Source organism: Plodia interpunctella, chromosome 7 (assembly GCF_027563975.2).
Source record: "Plodia interpunctella isolate USDA-ARS_2022_Savannah chromosome 7, ilPloInte3.2, whole genome shotgun sequence".
Lineage (NCBI taxonomy): Eukaryota > Metazoa > Arthropoda > Insecta > Lepidoptera > Pyralidae > Plodia > Plodia interpunctella.
The window spans coordinates 6076266-6097462 of NC_071300.1; the positions used below are offsets into that span (position 1 = coordinate 6076266).

Here is a 21197-nt window from a genome sequence, read left to right on the forward strand (position 1 = left end):
GCGGTGATTTCACCTGAACCTAATGACTGTAATAGTCATACAAACAGTTTTTTTGTAGTCCTGGTTATGACGTAATCATAAGTATTTATTTTGTCTATGTTTATGTGTTTGTTTTTGTGCTAGTTCTAATATAACTTATCCTACTTATCCTCCTTACCTCAGAGTCGTATTCCATATGGCTGACGTTCGTGGTCATTAAAAGGAATGAAAGTCACACAACGACTCTCTTGGCAATGTTAATGAAGTGGTTTGCCATACTCCATTTCACACACTAGGTGACAAATTATCAACTAGAGTGCAGGTTACTTGGCGATGTTTTTTTCACCGAAAGCTATGGAAACAAACAGATTGGTATACAAATTTATGTAGCACAAGTAAGGGTTCGAACTTGGGACTTTTCGGATTACCACCGCTTCACCGCTATTACTACTATCAAAATACTTACCTAAATTCCAATTTGTTGCCATCAGAATTCCTCAAGTAATATTCTCGTATACTCGTAGCATCTTGATCGGCATTCTGTCTGGGAGAACCTGCTTTGCTCAACTAATCAGAATATTTGCTTATCGATTACATTACTCGGGATCACAATACCGTAGATAATCAAGTTAAGTAAAATTGCCTATCGGTAATTAAGGGTTATTTACTAACTATACAGGGTGATTTCTTATTCATTGGAATTATTTTATCTACATCAATCGATGGTAATGAACAACTTTTTGTATGGAAGCAACCTTGAAATCGCGAAAAAAAATCAGCTGACCCATAAATTTTCCACAACTTAGGTATTTCATTTTGTATAATCATGGACTGAGCATGTAAACAAAAATATTGCCAATGTATAAAAAGTCAACCTGTAGATATTGTTACAATGTTCCTATTTGAAGGTTGCCGAAATTACAGCAAGCTCTATGGATAATAACGCGTTATTGCTTACCTTGGGTAATATCGATAATTTTATTTAAGTACTCTCAATTTCACTACAAATTCCTATCGATAGATTTAATATTTCTAGAACTCAATTTGTTTGTCCTTTTTCAATGAATTAATAGATTTTGGTGTGGAGATAGATGAATAAAGTGTGACATAGACAATTTTTTATATTTACTTGTACTTTTAGTAATTGATTACATTCACAAAGCAGTCGACTTTGTGAATATTATTACTTATGTATACCTATAGATTTAGGTATTAAGAATAATGTCTATTTAATCGCATATAAAATTCAAATTGAAACTAGAAATATTGGCTGAAATACGCAGTTATATTTACAAATAAAGCAGTGATGGTTTTCTCAATAGTCTGGCCTACAATATAACAATGTTTATAGCTGTCATCTTTGATAAAATCATCAATAGATCGTCGATGATATTGCAACGTGGAGTTGCATAAATAAAATTGTTGTAGTTTCGTGTCGCAGGTCGCAAGCATGCATCCCAGATCTGTCACGTCGCTGTTGCAGGCAGTATATATTATATAGTATGCAGTATGCAGGGCTCTGGCTAGGAATGCGAAGCACAAAATTTCGTTTTCGTAAAAGCGTTATAAAGTTGCAACGACGCTTATAGAAAAAAAAAGCATTTTTTTATAAGCGCCTTTAAAGTTGTCCGTCGACATTTGAAATTGTTGATTATAATTTGTATTCACTTTGAGTTAAAAATGATGACACGACTATGCTTAGGTACACACCTTGTATTAACAGTTGACAGGGAACAACTGCCTCATTAAAATCGCTTACATGCTTAAAAAGCATGTGTGTATCGTTTTTTTTTCTGAAATAATACTAATGAAATTTTATTCACAGAGCTTTGAATAGCAAGCAAAATTGATTTTTTACTTAACTCTGACCACGCGCTGGGCTATCTTATATACTAATTTGCTTGTCAAAATGTATTCTCAAATTGAATAATTAATAGCAAATTGATATATAATGTTATGTACGTCTGTCATAAAAGTAAACACTAGGTTTAGTTTTCAATATGTAAAATGTGGTTGTCTTATATTTATGTTGTTCATGTGCCTAAATAAAAAATAAATAAACTAGTTTTAAAATTAATAAGTTCTTTATGTTTTGCATTTCATTGTATTTTCGCAGTACTTATACTTAATAATTAATCCAGCCTGTCCAGATTTGGCAAATGTACGAAAAACAGTTTCTAAACTAAACAAAAACAACAACATATTTATAAAGATATTTTATTAAACATTTTTTCTGTAAAATAGATTAATTAAAACTGACATTTACAACAAACAACTATAAAATTCTTTGTATTTTCCCTCTAACACTAATTACGTTAATAGGTCCTGTTTATACTTGGAATTGCTCTAGTATAGCCGAATGATTGGCAGGCGCGTGCGCCGCGGGAAGTCTTAGAATACACGTAACGATTGAACACGTACCATATCGTATCACACGAGGATGGGAGGGGATGCGGGTCGCATTTTACATTAATCTAGTACATATATTAATTGTCGATACACATATTCGTAACTATTAGCAGTGCTCCATGCCCATTTCGGGAAATTCATCCTAACCGCAACGCGAAGGTGATATCGCAGGTTGAATATTTTTTAAACAGCTCAATTTAACTAATCCCTAAGGAGTTTTATTTCAATAACTACAATTTTTCCAGTTTTTCTATTGTTCTTTTGTAGGAACACTGGTCATATATGAACAACCCGACGGTAGCGAGAAGATTTAATATTTTGAAAGCATGTGACGTGAAATACCTTCAGAAGAGGTGCGGAGGCGGTTCGGAAAATTTCGATAAATATGCACGAAACAATGCCACCACGATACATCGGAGTACAGAAGTCAAACTTCATACATACATTTTATATATAAACACTAAAAATCAATATCGGAGATTTTCAATGAGTCAGTATCACAAAACTAACTGTATCAAGGAAATGTTTAAAAACAATAATGTAAATATAAAGACTATATAAACGTTAATTCATGGACAAAACGTGTAGCTAATTTCAGTTTTTTAAAAATTCCAACAAAATGAAAAGAAAATTCAACTCTGAAGCTTATTATTATGTACTCACTATGTACCGTGCCGCTGCGTTTTTCGCAACATTATTCGCAACGACAATGTAATGTCATGAATTTGTTACAAACACTGAACAAACAAAAAACACAACACTATTTTTTTTTGTGAAATGATTCTTTCAGTTCTAATTTGTATTATATAAAATAATTCTAATTTGTATTAAAAAAATGGTAATGAAATTAAATAATTTAACCAATAGTAAAAAGAAGTAGGTACGTAATTTAATGGAGAAAAAATAGCGAAAAGAGTACCGACTCCTGAGCATTTCCTTATTAAATACATTCTGTTGACCATTCAATCAATTTAGCAAGAAGCATATTGTCTCATAGTACTGTAAAATATTAAATCTGAAAACCGCCAATATGTCTGTAGCTACATGTACATAAATAAAAATACGAATTTTACGCAGACGAAGTCGCTTGGGTCGTGACCGGTTTTATTTTATTTGATCAATGTTTGTAACAAGACAATATTTCGTTCAGAATCTGGGCCCGAAATTCAGCAGACCTCGCCTACTGCACCCCCACTACTGCACACCTGCAGCGATAAGCTACTTTATATGCCCTCTTGTATACAAATAGTTCATTTATAAGTATCTTAAATTGACCGAAAGCATTTCGCTTATCGCATAAAACAGTAGGCCTAAAATACATATAAATGTAAAATTAAGTACCAGTCAGTCGCTGTTGGAACTTTTCGGCGTTAATTAACGTCTCTTCCAGAAAAAAAAATGTAATTTCTTATAATAACTGATTGAAGATTTGTTAATGCTCGAAAATACCAACTACGCTGACACTGGCTGGAACTATTTTATTTTAGCAATTAAATATTCAATTGTAACATCGACAACACATTTTGATTTTCAACTGAACAATTTGCTATTTCGTAAAGTCAACAAGCAAAAATTGTTCGAATATTTTATTATAACATCGGTTGACGCATATGCGGGCTGGTTGCACGAGCTTTATTAGGCCCCGTATCCACAGGATTCTTATCTTCGAGTTTCTCAACTCTTGGCTCTGTCTACACCATAAAGAATTAAGACGTGATCTGAATCAAACAACGAAGATGCATTTGAAAAAAAGTAAGATTGTCTCGCAACATTGTCTTGCCGCTTCCAATCGCTCTAGCAGAGGAAGTTCAAATTTTTTTGTTGCCCCAAAGTAAATTTTGACATGTCTGTGGATCATTATCATCAATAGATTAATTTCATTTTAATTTCGTTACATGTCCATGGATTATGAGTTGACTGAGGAGCTCAATAATAACTATATTTTATATAGATATAGATAAACATCACAGGTCGATTTGTAAAATTTTATTTACCTTAACTGTTTATAGCACGATGACCAAATTAGACCACTGTATCGCCCAATCTTTTTTCGGCTGAAATGTATTGAGAAATTTTGTGTAAGTAATTCCATTCAATATAACTGTTAAAAATTAATTGCATATCGTGGATATGTTGCACGATTGATTATTATTCCCGGTGGATACGAGGCTTTAACCACACAATTCTACATAACCGCAACATCAGCATTTAACGTAATCGATTAACCGCAAACCGATCGCCCGAGATTGCCTTGTTTCCCGATACGACAGAACACTTGTCGTTGCACATACATATATCTACATCAACTACTTACAAAAAGCTCTTATTCTTAACAGATTAAGCACAGTTTTGAAAGCTCTTTGACTAAATTGTGAGGACTCGAATTTCAGTATCTAACTAAAAAAATGTGCTGAAGCGTCAGGCTCTCATTACAAGTTAGGTTTAGTAAAATAATCTCTGTATATAGAAATAAAATAGATATGAATTACATAAGTGAGAGTATATTGTGATTAATTTAAATTATACAAAATGTGTGTGCAATTATTGATAAAAATATAGGAATTTTAAAAGTTTCATTACCATATATAATTTATATAGTTAACACCTGATTCAATTACTAATAAATAACAAAGGCATTTGCCTTCATACCAGAATATTTCAATGTGCTCGAAATGGCATCATTTCACCTCAAATATCAACATTTATTATAATCTAATATTAGCTCAAGAAAGAAATGTAATTTATTATCCGTTCTGTAAGATTGATCCCAAGGTTGTCTAACTTAGATGTTGCGTAATCTATGATCGAGTTTAGCAAATTATTTGGACAAAGTCATTCGTAATATTAATTCGGCTACAATCGTCTTCATTATTTAACTAAACGGTTTACTCATTCATAATTTTATACTCAAAAGGTCTGACTCGTCACACACCTTCCAAATTAAATTTCTTCCTTTAGCCCACAATTGTAGTCTTAACTTACGACAGTTGCATATGGCCTAACGTGGATTTATTGACCTTTCGTCTTTTATACCCTATCTGATACATTTCAACAAATAACATTTCATTCTTGACTATTCACAATTTCACATTAGCTACCTACACCTTGCAACGTCACCAACTCGAAACTTTAATCTATGAAAATTCTCTCGGTTCACATAGTCACAGCCGGCGCTGTTCCTGGCAGTTTGTGCGTCACCTTCGTGTGTTGGGCGTGTGCGCTCACGCAGGAGACACGGCCTCGCTCACCGGCTGCCGGGGTTGTGGCGGGACGTCCTCGGGCGGGTCCGGGCCGCCGGTGTCAACGGGTTCCTCGGGAGGCGCGGCCGCCGGCCGGACGTGGTCCAGGCGCGGTCGCGGCGAGTAGCGCGGCGTCAGCGCAATGCCTCCAAGGACTGGGTGCGATTTAAGGCCCCCGCCAGCTGGACGTCGTGCATCATGCGCTCGTTCTCCTGCCGAACTGCGGACAAACATACCGGCTTAACCAGAATCGACCACTGTTTGTACTAGGGAGGACTTTGCTCGGGACCACACTTCTCTTGCTAGACTACTTGGTTGCCACTCTAAGGTGTTCGGACTTGTATCAAACAGGTTAACACTCTTTAGGGCTATTATCGTGTGGGTCCGTTACGGGTTAGTAACATTCAAAGGGTCGTTCTAATTCAATGAATACGAACAAAAAAGGGTTGTTGGTGTTTATTAAAGTAGGTATATGCTAAATAATGGTTAATATCACTCTGTTTTTTGTTAATATTAGCTAGCGGAAGATTTAGTAGAACTTAAATGTTATTCCGTTAAAACAGCAAATGGTGATAGTATTACTTTTTAATATTTTATGTAATAATTAATCAAACAAGAACAAGAAAGGTAACATAATTTGTAATTCTTTCAGTTCGTTAAACTTTAACCGATAAATATCTTTTGATGGACTCTAAATTACGCAATCTGTCCATCGAATTTATAATAAAGGTCTATCCTATTAGTCTCCTTTGTAAACTCAATATTTAAAAAGATCATTTTACCTTTTTTGTAAGTAAGTATATATCTCTTTTTCTAAAATTAAAATGATCGTTTGTAAATTGGTTTTATGTTCTATGTTCGATAAAGAGTTAACAAATAAATAACACTTTTGAACGTACTAATCATGCAATTTAGGGTGTTACCTCGTTATGTATTTGGTTTTTTAATACACGTTGCCTTCTACATCTTGTAGAGTTGCATAGTTTAGTGTCCAATTCCAATATCATTTCTGTAATATGTATATAAAGGAAATAAGATTTTTTTCCAAGCGTAATGAAAGAAAAAATAACAGCCATATTTATACTATCCATACTAATATTATAAAGAGAAAAAATTGTTTCTTTTTGTAATGAATAACTCTGATGTTTGTAAGGATGAACTCTGATTTTAATGAAATTTAACGCAGAGATAGACAAAATTTTCTAAAGTAATATATGCTACTTTTTATATTTTCGTCCAATAAAACTTTCCCACCCGGCTTCGTTCGGGTAAAAACATAATAAATTATACACTTTAACCTTCCTCAAGGATCATATTATTTATATTGGTGAAAATGGCATGAACTCCGTGAAGTAGTTTTTGAGTTTATCGACATCAACAGACAGACAGAAGTGGCACAGGACTCTATTTTGTATTATGTATAAGGAGGATGGAGGACTTTAAAGGTCACTTTATTCAGTATTCATGATGAACGTTCTATTTAATTACCTACCTGCCTGAAGTTTCAACCAACATAAACCGACTGAGACTAATGTCCCCATTCAAAGTGATGCGAAAACTGGTAACGAGACGAAACATTAATAGCCCTAAACAAATACAGTGGAGGGAAGACTGACGAAGTGCCAACACCGTATTGTCGCTTTTAAATTAGGTACCGCAGGTGTACACAAATCCGTCCCGTTTCTGATAAGTTTAAAGACTCATCAATTATATCAATCAAAAGTCAAACTCAATGTGCTCTTTATGCCTGCTTTATACCATCTTTGGGCAAATCGATAACCCATTTTTCTTCTGGGTACTTCAAATGGCCCACCCATTCACGAGTCAACTTCATGATGATGATGACAGCTAAGGAAATTGAATATCGTTTGACTGCAATTAGCTCAATGTGTGGAGCGACTGAAAGGTAACATTTGTATCGATGTTATTGAAAACAAGATTTGATTTTTTTTTCACAAGAGAACATAACGATAGTAAGCTTTTCGTAAACTTTTCCCCTGTTTGATTCAGCAACTTCTATAAATTTGTTGATATAAATAAAGTTATGCATAAGTTTTAAGTAGCTGATTGTGAAGTAATAGATTTACGGGATCATTATAAAATAGCATGTCTTGAACGTATTTACCGTTACGAAGTTTACAATAGTACCTCATTAAAACCTTTAGAAATTAATATAGACATGTACATGTGCCGTCTTAAGCAATAAGGTGATTGCGGCACAGGAAGCGAGGTGTAGCCAGTAACCGAGTTCCGAGCGGAGGCGCGTGGCGGCAAGACGGGGCTGTCACTGACGGAAATTGAGTACCCGTGTTACAATTTCTATCTCTTCGTGCAGAATTGACGAGTCCGAGACCAGAATTCAACTAGTAGGGCACATAAATGAAACATTATACTTTAGGTAAATAATGTTGTTAAAAATTCCAATATTATGGGAAAATTATATTATAGGAAAGTGCGTTGTTAATTCACGAATGGGATTATTAGCGTGTCACGGTTTTCCAATCAATAGAAGTATTTTCTTATATCGCCAGAGATCCAGGTTAATTCAGAAAATTTTTTAAAATTAACTCTCCGGCCTCAAGTGCATAGCAATCGCCATGTTTTTCGCGAGCGAGAGTGGGTTGCCGCATTTCTCACGCGCTATTGGGAGTTGGGATCAAACATAAATTACTTTCCGAGTGTGAGAAATGAAAAATATTTTTTTTTACTAGAATAAAAATGTTTCCAATATGGTGTACATTCAAAACCTTTTTGTTTACTCCATGTATATCCGTAATTTGTATCTCAAATTACGGATATACATGGGATCTATTTTCGAATAAGAAAAGAAACACTGATATTAGCTGAATTTATAAGTAAAAAACAAAATCTTACTGAATCGAAATTCCGGAGCGAGAGCAGAGTTAAATGTTTTTCAATTGAAAACATTTAAAAAATACGGTTACTTTTCATGGCATAACGAGAAAGTTATGAAATTTTTCGAAAAGAATATTATAAAAATAATGCTAATTGTTTGGAGTACAGCCCTAAGGGAGCTTAAATTGGTTAGGGATAACGTTGTTAAAAGTCCCGCTGAAACGCGACAATTAAGGATACTTCTTCGCCACTTTGGGCTGTTTTATTTCATAGACCGAATTTACATTTTTCCGAAGACAGTTCTTTTATATCACGTTTCGTCGAAGAATCAAAAATTACAATGATCTTGATTGATGCTCATTGGGATCTAAAAGAATGAGTATTCCACTTAATTTTGCTGACACAATAAGTCTGATTGTCAGGAGCTTCGTTTCCGACGACGGCGCTTCGTTCTAAATATTAATGATACGCTATTTTCAATAGTTTTATTCTTTTGTTAAAATGAGTCCGCCACGATATTTTTAACATAAGTATTTCTGTTTTAATATTTTTTTGAAATTAACTTGCATTAAATCGCTTTTTGCTTGTATTTTTTTAACGTGTCTTCAACGTGGCGTATCGTGGACGGAGTTTGTAGTTTCCATATTTTTATAGAAACAAGTGAAACGTTATGTTATTGATACCATGCCAGCTAGGAGTACTTATAGTGCATTTACAGGTCCAAACATAATTATCGGATCAAGCTAGATTTGCGATTTGTCTCTGCCTGCGCACCTTGATTCCATTCTAGGCACTGACAATTTAGATTTTAGTTGTATCTATGACATTAAATTTTGGGAGTCTTTGGAAGAAGCCTATGTCCAATAGTGGACCTTTGAATTCATAAATACTTACAAAAGTATGCACTTTTGGGCTTAAACATGTTAAACATAATGTAGTCATATCAGAATAGTGATAAGATAAGACAACAAATATATAAATTTGGTTGTGACATGTTCTAATATCTATGATTGTGACCTAAAGCTAAAAGGCAACATGAAAAGCCCAGAATCATCTTGATAATATTTGCCCATTATTTTATTCTGTCTACGACATATATACATACATTAAACGTAAACGCCGTTGTGTCGTCTGAGTATCCACCTGACTGCACTGGCGTCTCTCCAAACTCTTTTGGCATTATACCTCCGTCCATAGTCCAATGTATGGCTTCGGATCTACTTATTTCGACCAAATCGAAAAATTCTTTAGCATTGACTGCCTAATGTTTTTTAATGTTATTATTTACTTTATTCCGTGTTTTTTTCATGGTGAACCCAGGAAAGGCTCCAGACGTGGGAACTCCTCAACGGTTTACTGGACGGACATGATTTCTTGTCACACATTGAATGAAATCATCATCGTCAACAAAAACTTATTAAAGCTGACATCTGTGCTGCAAAAATACAATTTAAATTTTGGTATGTATAGAATATTATTGTTTGCATGTATAGAATAATAGGGCTCTTTTTTGAAGTATAACACAACTAAACGAGTTTCGTAGAAATTAAGCAGACTGTCATAAAACCTACACTAACAGTTAGGTATGTGTACGTTTACTCTGAAACAGGCCCCGAAACTACTTCACGTCACTGTTAGCATCTACTAACATGTGTGGAGAAAGGATTTTGTCAGAGTACATATTATTTATAAATTATTGTATAGATTGTTAGGCAAGGTTCGAAAGGAATTTATTTCCATACGTGGTATACAATATAGATCGCACCGAGGCCGGGTATATCCGAGTTGGAATTGATGACTTTCTGTAGGGTGGGTTGCACTGTCAAATTTAACGGTGCAACTCGCCCTTTATTTTTTTTTCGAACGCGAAAAAAAAAATATTACCATTTCCAAAATTAAAAACATATTCCGTTTCGTTTATTTGATGACACTTATCGTTTAAACACTCTCATTGCTCACAATAGAAATGATTTTTTTTTTATCGATATTTTCCTTGACTTTTCCTAAATTTTTCGAGGAAACATTCAGTTCTATTTTGAAAATGCTTTTTGGTTTTAATTGATCCACCTTAATCAATTAACTCGCTTGACAAATGATATTACATTTTGAATGGGCGCGATGTCAGTTCAGTTTGCATTTCATAATTATTATGAAAAAGTGCATTGCTTTCCACAGTTTCCACTTTCAATTTCAATTCACAACACTGAAATAAACATTAGAGCTAATGGATCGTTTCCTGCAAATAGTTCTTGCAAACCCACTTAATAAAGAATAAAGTGACAGAAAATGCATTATGGACGATAGAAAAATAAATTTCATGATATATAAATACATTGGAATCACAAAATACCAGGAAAAAGGGAACATTTAAGCAAAATGTTAATCCTGAAAGTGACTTTAAGCCGCAGGTAGTGTTAATGTACCGTTGAGGGGTTGAAAAGTGGGTGATTACCATTGCAATAAAAGTTTACGGGATCAGAGGCCGCGACCTGCTGGACCCCGTCCATGACTCAATAATTTAACTTTCAAACGAGCTTTATATTTTTTTTATACCGGCTCTACACTATCGTCGAACGCTGACGCGAAGTTTCAGCAATGCATGCTGAATTCATTCAAATATCAAGTCAAATATCGGCGAAATGTAATGGATATATGAGGACAATTTATTATCAAAATTTTTCATGTAAATATTTATTCATAATCTACATCTTGGAAGATAAAATGTAACGACATGTCGGAATGACTTAAGTACTAATATTTTATCTTCCGTTTAGCAAATGAGAAATTTAATGCTGCCTCAGCCTCTTTGTTGTAAACATTATGTAAATTTATACAATACTTAGTTTATAAGATTAGCCTGCACGAACACAAACTTAGCGAGATGGGGTATTTAATATGACATGATAATGTAAATGCTCAGGATCTGATGTTGATCGTAAGTACATTTCTTTAGATGTTGTAATCATATGACACATCAAAAACCCACAGAAATCCGAATAATACAAGTATATAACCAGAACATCAGCGGCTGGTAGTACAAGGAAAAATAGAGGGAACCAGATCACGCGGCCGATCACCTGTGCGCTGGACTGATCAAGTGAAATCAACAGTGGGAAATTGCGTGTCAGAGTGCGCCAGACAGCCTGCAAACAGGAAGAAATGGCGGGAGATCGTGAAGAAATCTGTGTCCACTTTTAATACCAATATAGATGCCTCAATGTGTTCACGACCACTATGCCAAGAGCGAAACGAAAGAGAATAAGAATAACCAGAACTATTAAAAATCTTGGCCTAAAACATGTAGAACTTGCTTTTAAGTCTAACTCGAGAGTTAAACGCGAAGCCAATCCACTTAAATTGGATAGTCTGGCCGCGACCCAAACTGGGCGCGTTGGCAAATTCATCTGTTTCAATTATACAACGCAACCCTATTTTCCCAAGACTGACTTTATTATTATTTTGGTATGCCTTATCTGTTTCTTTTGTTTGAAAAGTCTTCGTAGACTTCGAATCTCGTATTTCGTTTTAATATTCAAACATTTTTGAATTACGAACGAAACAAACAAAAGTAGAGTTTAAATTAAATGACTTGCTTAATAAAAGTGGGGGTCGATGTGATTGAGCTATCAGACAGCATCTACGAACATAAAATATTGCTTTTTTGCTCTAATTATAGGGAAAGGAAAGAACTCATAACTCATAACATAATTTTTTTTAGTAATCCAAAATACAATGGATAAAAGTACGTATTTTATAAGCAAGCCTCTCATTTATACACATACATTTGGTATATGATATTCACATTTTTTTCGATTTCCTTGTAAATTGTACGTTTTGATTAAATTTACTTTTCGCAGACGAACACTAAGACACAGGGACTTGCTAAGGCGATGACTTAAGGAAATGAGAAGGGTTAAAATAAAAAATGACGGCAAGACGTCCAAAAGCGGAAATGAAAGCGTCATGAAGATTTTTGAAGAAGGTTATTGGCAAATCCACTGGCATTTTCGTGTAACTGTTTACGGCGGCAATTAATTAACGGCCGAAAATTACATGTGCTATGACGCTCGCACGCATGACTAGAATTGTAGTTTATTTTTACTCGAGAGGTAACAGCACAGAGTCAGACAGAGATAAAGTGGGAAAAATATTTTATTTTAATGTCACTGTATATTCTATTTACGAATCAATCTGTTTGTATCGTTACAAAATAAACACAACGACAAAAAGTGTAATGAAATAATTTTCTTGAAGATCTTCAGAAAAATATTAAAAAATGACAAATGATATTTAAGAATGACTATTTGAAAAAGATACTCGTATGGCTCGAATCGCTGATTGAGATGACTAATAACATGCATAAAATTAAAAATGAGAGATGGCTAAACCGCTGGGCCAATTTCGATTCAATTTGGAATAGTCATAGTTAATGATCCGGGTCAATCGTGGTCAACATCTTATAAAATTGGTTAGGGAACGAGATTTAATTTTAATTATGGGTTTATTTCATTACAAAAAAATAATAATAAACATTGAAAAGAAAGCAATTTATTTACATATTTGAACACCAACAAATTGGAAGAAATAACAAATTGATAGGAACTAACAACGGATTCTAAAAATAAAACAATTATAGACTTGTGTAATAGGGAAAGAATATTTCCATGCCGTCGACGTTTTGTGGCAATGCTCTCGGGTGGAATGTTTGTTTTTACGAGTAGCGGTTCTGCCCGGTGCGGGCTGCAATGATTCCAATGAGAATTTCGCTTTTTAGGTCACATTTAGAAAAGTTTTCGTTTCCATTGTTATTATTCTATGTTTTATTATATGGTAGTGAAGTAAAAATGAAAAGAGGTGTCATTACTACGAAAATAAAGCATTTTTGAACGTTACTCAGTAAATCATATAACAACGGAAGAACAGAAGGCCGTCGGATATCGTGTCACATATTACTGGTACTTCTCTTAAGATTTATGGATCGTTAAAGAAAATATTATTATCCTGTAGCCACAATGTAACCGGAACCACGACCGGATCGCCGATAGTTAAACTGTGGTTAAAGCACATGCTTGTGCGTAATTGAGGACAGAATATAGGTTTTCTGTCAATGACTGGTTTAGTTAACATCGGGCTAATGTATTTACTAACTCTAAAGCTACTAAATAAATAAATGGATAACACTCATCGGCCCACACTAAGCACTAAACTTGTATCGCAGATCCCATGGATATAAACATAAAAACGGACACAAATCTAAGTAAATCTTTGTGAAACATACATAATATTAATGTTTAAAGTGATAAAGAAATTCATAATTTATTCGCAGTAGATACGACTGGCAGAATACTGAAAGAAAAGGCGTTATCTAGTGTCCGAGGCTAAAAATCCATCGACGTAGTAGTCATAAAGTTTGAAAATGTTTATAACAAACATACCATGAGTTAGTGCGATTTTGCAGTTACATAGCTGACTGTCGAAACTTTTCACAATCACCATGAAACAAAGATTTATCATAGTCGATATCTTTGATATCAATAATTGAGATTTGTATTTAATTAACATGCTTAGTACCTAAACTAGCACAGTAGGGAACCTAACTATGTAACAGAACAGATCACAAACGTAGGTAGCTGTAAGTATCAGATATCGGCTTATTGACACAGATTCATTAGCCTCCGCTCAAACCGCTTTATAATCTGTGCAAACAAGCCTCATCAAGCTTTATGGTCTCTGAAAATTGAGCAGCAGAATCCAGAACTGGAATTCGCTGTTGGCGTTTCCTCGTTTGAGTTTGAAATACTTTTGAAGCTACGAGTAAATAAATAGGAACACAGACATAGTTGTGTTTAACTAGATCATGCTATATATTTAGGATGAAAATGATGGAAAATATCCAGAGCCTGAATGAAAAGTGTTTTACAATAAACACTGTAGCACTAGTAGCTCAGTTAATCAAACTATAGTGCAACTGTTGAGTAGCAAAATGGTTGATGTTGTAGAATGATTCTCGAATGGCCACCACAAACTGGCAAACAAACACTTATCGCCCAGGTGGTCGAATGACCTGTCGAAGATCTCAAATTATCGTATCGTATCTTGTTGTAACGTATCATCCAACTGGATTTTTGAAAATCCTTAGCAGCATAGTAGTCTCCCTACGACTTAAATCACGATCGTAACGAATATTTTGTTAAGTAGACCAAAGGGGTTTAAGCCATCAAATAAATTATGATGGCACCTGAGAAAGGCACAATACACACAAATAATTTTATACAAATTTAGTGAAACACAACAAAAAAGTACCGAGAAAATACAGTCTTGCAATAACAGTAAACCTTGTCAGCTAATTTATTTGAGGGGAATCAAATTGATGTACTTGTTGATTCAGAGGGGAGCTAGTTTATTATATAAACAACAGAAATTTTAGATTATTCGAATTACTCCGCCTCCATGTTTTGATTCTAAGAAGTAGAAGATACCATTATTATTTTATTATTAGCCAAAGTCTACGATATATAATCTACGATATTGTAAGGTCAAGTAAGTAATTAAACAAGAATTAGTATTTTCATCTTTCCAAAACAATAAGAAGCCGATCGCTCTATAAATTTTTTCGCAAAGGTAAAAGGTACAGTTAAAACAAATGTTAATTTTAATAAAATGTACAGATAACCAGTAGCAGATAAATACATATTCACAATAATCATACACGTTTAATATGAACCATACATGAAAACAAATAATATTTTTTGAAGCAATGGAAAATGATCATAATTATTTGCTCTGTATAGACGAGCAGCTAAAAAAATATTAAGGTCTTTATATAGTTGACGTATCTAAATTAAATCAATATTCATGGGCTCAGTAGTTTCACAGCGGAATTCGATGCGAGAAGCGGGGAATTGAACTAAAGATCTGAAAAAATACGAATTTGAATCATATAGTAATAAATAAAATTTACCAGTCTTAGAATACGCGATAAAAGAATAACTGAAATTTTACTTCGATTTCTTTTAAGAACTGAAATTAACGAGTGCGAAGACACTGGCAAAAGCTATTATATTATCAAGCTATACAATATAACATATCCAGAGACAGAATGGATAGGGAAAGTAATTGTTTCATGATACTTCTGTATGCAATGTGCGATCGCTCAAATTACTACGAACCTTGCCTTAATATCATAAGAATAATGGCAACCCCATTGAATTATTCTAACAGGTTTTTACGGTCGATCTTCATACGTGGCGAGAATCAATTTTATTCCGTGATGTATAAGTGTGATATGTATGAATTTAGTTTTTGTAAGTTATGAATTGTCATTCATGAAATTTTCAGTAATATAAATACATGCTTACTGCACTAAGTGTTTTTTGCTTGATAATTTAACTAGCATGTTTAGCAAAACCCTGACTAGTCGAAGGGCCTTCTAGGAACTTTCTACGTTTACATGTTTCCACACTTCATTTAGAACTCTGCTCGGAATGTAATTCTAAAGTAGGTTACAAAAGGGATCGTTTACATTTGCTAACTTCACCCGTGATGCCTTTGTTCATCAGAACTTTTTACATATGTAACTGGCATGAAACATGATTATATTCACGTGATACATACAACCACTCATCTAAACACATAAACCGATTTATCTAATACCTTGCAATGATATATGAATGAAGTGTATTACGTCATAAACTTATGAATATTATGCTAATATTAATATTTTAACGATTTGAGTTTTCGCTTTGATAAAGAACAGATAGAAAATATTTTTTAAAACTCAATTTTAAAGAAAAAGTACTTACAGACAGTATGTACTTACAGTTCTGCATCATCATCTGACTTTAATATAATAATTAAAATATTTTAATAAATATTTTTCATAACCCTAAAGGTTCCGTTTGTGAAATATTTTACTCCAAATAATGGTCGATATCGACACTTATATTTTTTTAAAGTACAAATCATACCTACCTACATTCCATGATAATCGAAAAACTTTAAGATGAAAATTGATTGATAACGACAAATTGGCAAATTTTGATACTACATATATATCAAATGTGATGCGAAAATAAACACGTATCAAAAAAGTATACAATATCGCGTCTGAGAGACATGATTCATGGTCCATAAGTGTTGTAAGCTTGTAAACCATTGGAGCAAGAACGGGGCCGGATTGCAAACGTTTATCATATCCGTTACGATTTCCTTTTACGCTAGTAGTTTGTCAGTGAACGGTCAGACGTCTCATCGGGTAAGGTGCTTTTCTCGAAATTACCTCATTTTTAAAAGGTAACTTTTTCGCTGAATTGGAATATATTCTTTAAAGAACCTTATTTATCTTATATAGTAAAGACATCTCCTTACCATAAGGAATTATTCCTAAGGAATTATAGTTATTTCTATAATTATGCTATCTGTCGATTGTTATAATATTCAGTTTGTTAGAAGCCAATTCTTGTACAGTCAACAGCACATCAACCTACCCAAATAAAATGCAAACTGGCCGCTATTATAGCGAAATAGAGGTTCATGCAGAGTGACATGATGTGCTGTTGACTGTACAGTGGAACGTCACAACTACAAAACAAAGCAAACAACAATACTTTTTAATCGAATGAAAACGACTCCCCGGGTAGTTTAAGTAATCAGTCAAAGTTACGCAATATTTGTGTATCTGCCGTGGAGTTTGTTCGCATAAATCATTGAGCTCTCACAAAACACAATTGATGACTCTTCGGCCGGACGGCATAGACTTCTCTTTATTCATTAGTCGATGATTAAATTTTACTTAAATCTAGACTTTTAAATTTAACTTTAGATCCAAAAAGTGTGTAGGTATGTTATCGGTAGAAACTTGAATTTGTTAGTACCAATTTGAAATGCAAATCTTGAGCTTACTTTTTTAGATGCAACTCACTATGCAATATTTATCAGATAGATATTTTTGGAATCTGGATGATGGATCTGATAATTTGTAGTGTAGTGAAATCATGACCAAGTATACAACATTTTATTTTTAACTCACTAGTTACGGGTCGCTACCCGTCCTGGTTTCTCTTGGGTAAAAATACAGGAATCACACTTTCTGTTAAACCGCATGAAAATATTTTTTGAGTTCATTGCGAACAGACAGACAGACGCAGCAGAGGCCTTTTTTTATGATATGTATAAATATAGACACCCGGGCTTTGCGGCGTCACAGCTGAGATTGCAGCCGAGAGCATGTTAAAATGAGTGTGTCTGTCTCACTGTTTGTTTCTGAGTACTAAAATAAAACAAAACAAACCAGAGCCGCAGACACTCGTAAGAAGCGGTTTTTTCTCCATGTCTAGTTGTGAAGTGGAGCGCACACATTACTTCAACGAGCGAAGACGAGTCGCGAGAATATTAAACATGACCGACTTATAAATAAATATATAATATTATAATATTCATAACTTTTGTGTTTGACAAGTGAAAGTTTTCCTTTCGAACGCCGCTTCGTTGGTATAACATCCATAGTTTCTATGTAAAAGATCCCTTTAGGTGACTTGAATAAAATCTGATACCAGTGTTAGTAATAACACACTCGATATGGCGATGATGTAAAAAATTTATACCTATAAAAAGTCCGCGACACCATATGTATATTTATTTGGTTTGCTAGTGTGCATGCGATGCGACTACTTCCCACTAGATGACGAGAGATTGCAAGAGTAATGTAACATGTCTTTAAGCGACTTCAATAAAAGCTGACACCAGTGTTAGCAATAACACATTCGATAAGTAAGTAAGCTGAATAAAATCTCATGGAATGAGGAATCTTTTGCTTAGCAGTGCGATATATACTAACGTTTTAATTTTACGAAACGATTTTACGATTCTCAAATGAAATAAAAAGTAGGTATTTCATCTAATGCTCGTCAATTTTGATATAACTTTGCACTTGAATAAATAATTGTGCAGAAACTGGTTACCACTTAGACACAATTTTAAACAATATTGAGGAAAAACTTAGGAAACATAAGTTAGCAACTTGTTTTCGACGAGTTCCCTTCAATTATATGAAACAAGACTCGTCTAAGTTTTAGGCACAGTTTACTTGAAACATATTCATTAAACCGGATTATGGCTTAAAATTCTCAACGATATTTCAATAACACTAAAGCATTGTCATGAAATATTGTACAGTTTTACAAGTACAAACACTTCCCAAGAGGCTTTGTTGACTGTAAACGTGTTGAATAAAATATTCGCTTACCTGCTTGGTAATTACTCCTAGGAATATTTAAACCGGCAAGGTAAAACGAAAATTAACTTAGCCTCAGTTGCGCTAGTCAACTTTGACGACAACTTTAACCTGCGTGCCGCAATCGATTAGATAAATTTGTTCACTTAGTTTTAATATAAGATCCACATATCTTATTTGACGTCTTAGAATAAGAAAAGGCTGCGGTGAAATTTGTTGCACCGCTTCTTCGCCCGCGTTTTAGCTGTCTGCTGTAGACTTAGTTTTAGGTTAATTTTTGACGTTATATCTTCCGAATTTTTTAGCGTTGATGCACGATTGTGATATTGATTGTGGTTAAAATTAACGTCAAAGTTGACTGGTGCAACCGAACCTCAGTTCACAAAACAATTACACGACGAAATCTCTGATTAATTTGTGTCTCCTGCGACCCCTACGGCTGCTGTGTTCTGCTATTAGATATGTTTATATTTCTTCGTTAAGGTGAAGAATTCAATGGAATACGAGAGACACGGTGAGACAATGTTAGTACTTGTGCAATATTATGCCTTGTGATGTTTAGACTACGGATTCTGAAGTGTTTACGTAGTTTTGTATCTACCCACTGCAATGTGTAACTATAAAATGTATCAGAGCCTATGAACTATACCAAACTAACAACATGCACAAAATACAATATATAAAAATAGGTATATAAAATCTATAAAATAAAATAGCAATCTGTAATTACATACATACATCTAACGTACCCTTTGAGTTTCGCAACTCTTGCCTCAATCAACCCCGAGGGATAAAGTCGGGTATGTGTATAATATCGGATAAATATTCAAAAGATATAATAGGAGATAATATTTCTAGCTACTACCATCAAACTTTAATTCTGAATAACGGCTTAGTGTACATAATCTGTGCTTCAATAACGACAAGTTCTACCACTGCCTGACTTCCCATATCCCCTTATTGGGTGTGATGATGTATAGACTCCCTATACTATCTTGACTGGTGTAATAAATAGCATAGTTGCATAACTATTTGCAATTAATTGTTTCAATTATCGTAGGACGGTAATAAACTCAAATGTCACAAGGGCTTTTGAGCGGGTACTCAGAATCTCGTAACTAATGGAACCGCGGTGGGAGCTTTTATTGCTTTCAGGAAGCTTTTATACACTTTGTCGACACTCTAGAAAGCACATCCCACTTCAGAAGTATTTCGACTAAAATTTTACACCACAGCGGAAATTTGTTCATGCAAATATAGTATTGGCATCTGTCATACTGCGACTAACATTCATGTTTATAGGAAAAGTAATATTCCGTTATCCATGATATCCACACACAATACATAGACGTATACAAAAGTCCCCACTCCAAATACATTACTTACGCTACCTTTATTTGACAGGATTGAAGTAAATGGAAACCGAATATCGAATCACTGAACAAAAAGTGAAATTGTAAGAGGATGTTTGTGGAGATAATATTTGACGCAAATATTGTATGTTAACTTTATTATTTGGCATGAAAAACTATTGTCAATGTGTAAGTTATTGACAACCGAACGGCAAATAGAAAAATAAAATTTACCAATAACATTTGGTTCCAAAATTGTTGACAAATATAGGTCTAAATATAATAAAACGAAACGACACACTCGCAGTCAATTTACGCAATTAACTGTGGCTTTATACCGGACATTAATAATACATTATGTTTTATTTGAAGTTAACTAAATTAGGTAAGCATTTATATTTTTTTTGTTTTGTGCATTAGTTAGATTAGTTAATTGTAATATTAAAAACGTCAAGTTAACACTTCTAAACTAGTGAACAAAACGTAGGTAGTGTTCATTCATCGACTTGAATAGTTAAGCGACACGGTGCATTGTGCAAGTTCTCGTCTAGGCTGGTATATGGAGCATATGTCTATGAATATCTGCTGTAAGCCGATACCTGCCGCACCTATACCATGCATTTGCCCTTTATATGGAAAAATGTAGCTTTCGCCATTCCAAAGTGGTTTTCATTACTGCTCAAACAAGGGTAAATAATTACTGTCCAGAGATCTGAGAATAGCTTGGATTGCATCAAATCACACATAAAGTATGACAGTATTTGAAATCATTTCGAACTAGTAATCCCACCCGGCTATGCTCGGTCTAATACGCTTTTTATGTGTATTTTATATGTATAAACCATCGTTAATAAATTGTCTAAACAACAGTGAATTTTGCGTTATCCATTGTGTTGTTTAAAAAGAAATGTCAGAAATATAAAGCAGCGGGTGACTTTGTTTTATATTATGTAGTAATACAATAGCATGCGAAATAAAACATCAGACATAAGAAAATTGAAGGTAAACACGGATTCTATGTGGGGCAAATCCACAGAGGCGAATGTGGCATAATTCTTGCGAATCGCGAACTTGCAGCTTTAGCTACTCATTATTATGTCGGAGTGGAGTGTAGAAGTTTGGAGTAGGATT

The 21197-nt window shown here is 34.1% G+C and overlaps 1 protein-coding gene across 4 annotated transcripts in view; it reads right to left on the reverse strand.

The window, feature by feature from the left end:
- Positions 1–2180: 2180 nt before the first annotated feature.
- Positions 2181–21197, reverse strand: part of LOC128671177 (uncharacterized protein) — a 90412-nt gene continuing 71395 nt past the window's right edge. For 2 of the 4 annotated variants that reach the window (XM_053747448.2, XM_053747449.2), the window contains one exon: positions 5628–5847. In XM_053747448.2, the coding sequence (XP_053603423.1) occupies positions 5762–5847 (86 nt within the window). In that variant the 3' untranslated portion in view covers positions 5628–5761. Of the gene's footprint in view, positions 5848–21197 lie in introns of all 4 variants that reach the window. The other 2 variants (XM_053747446.2, XM_053747447.2) reach the window with 2 other exon arrangements.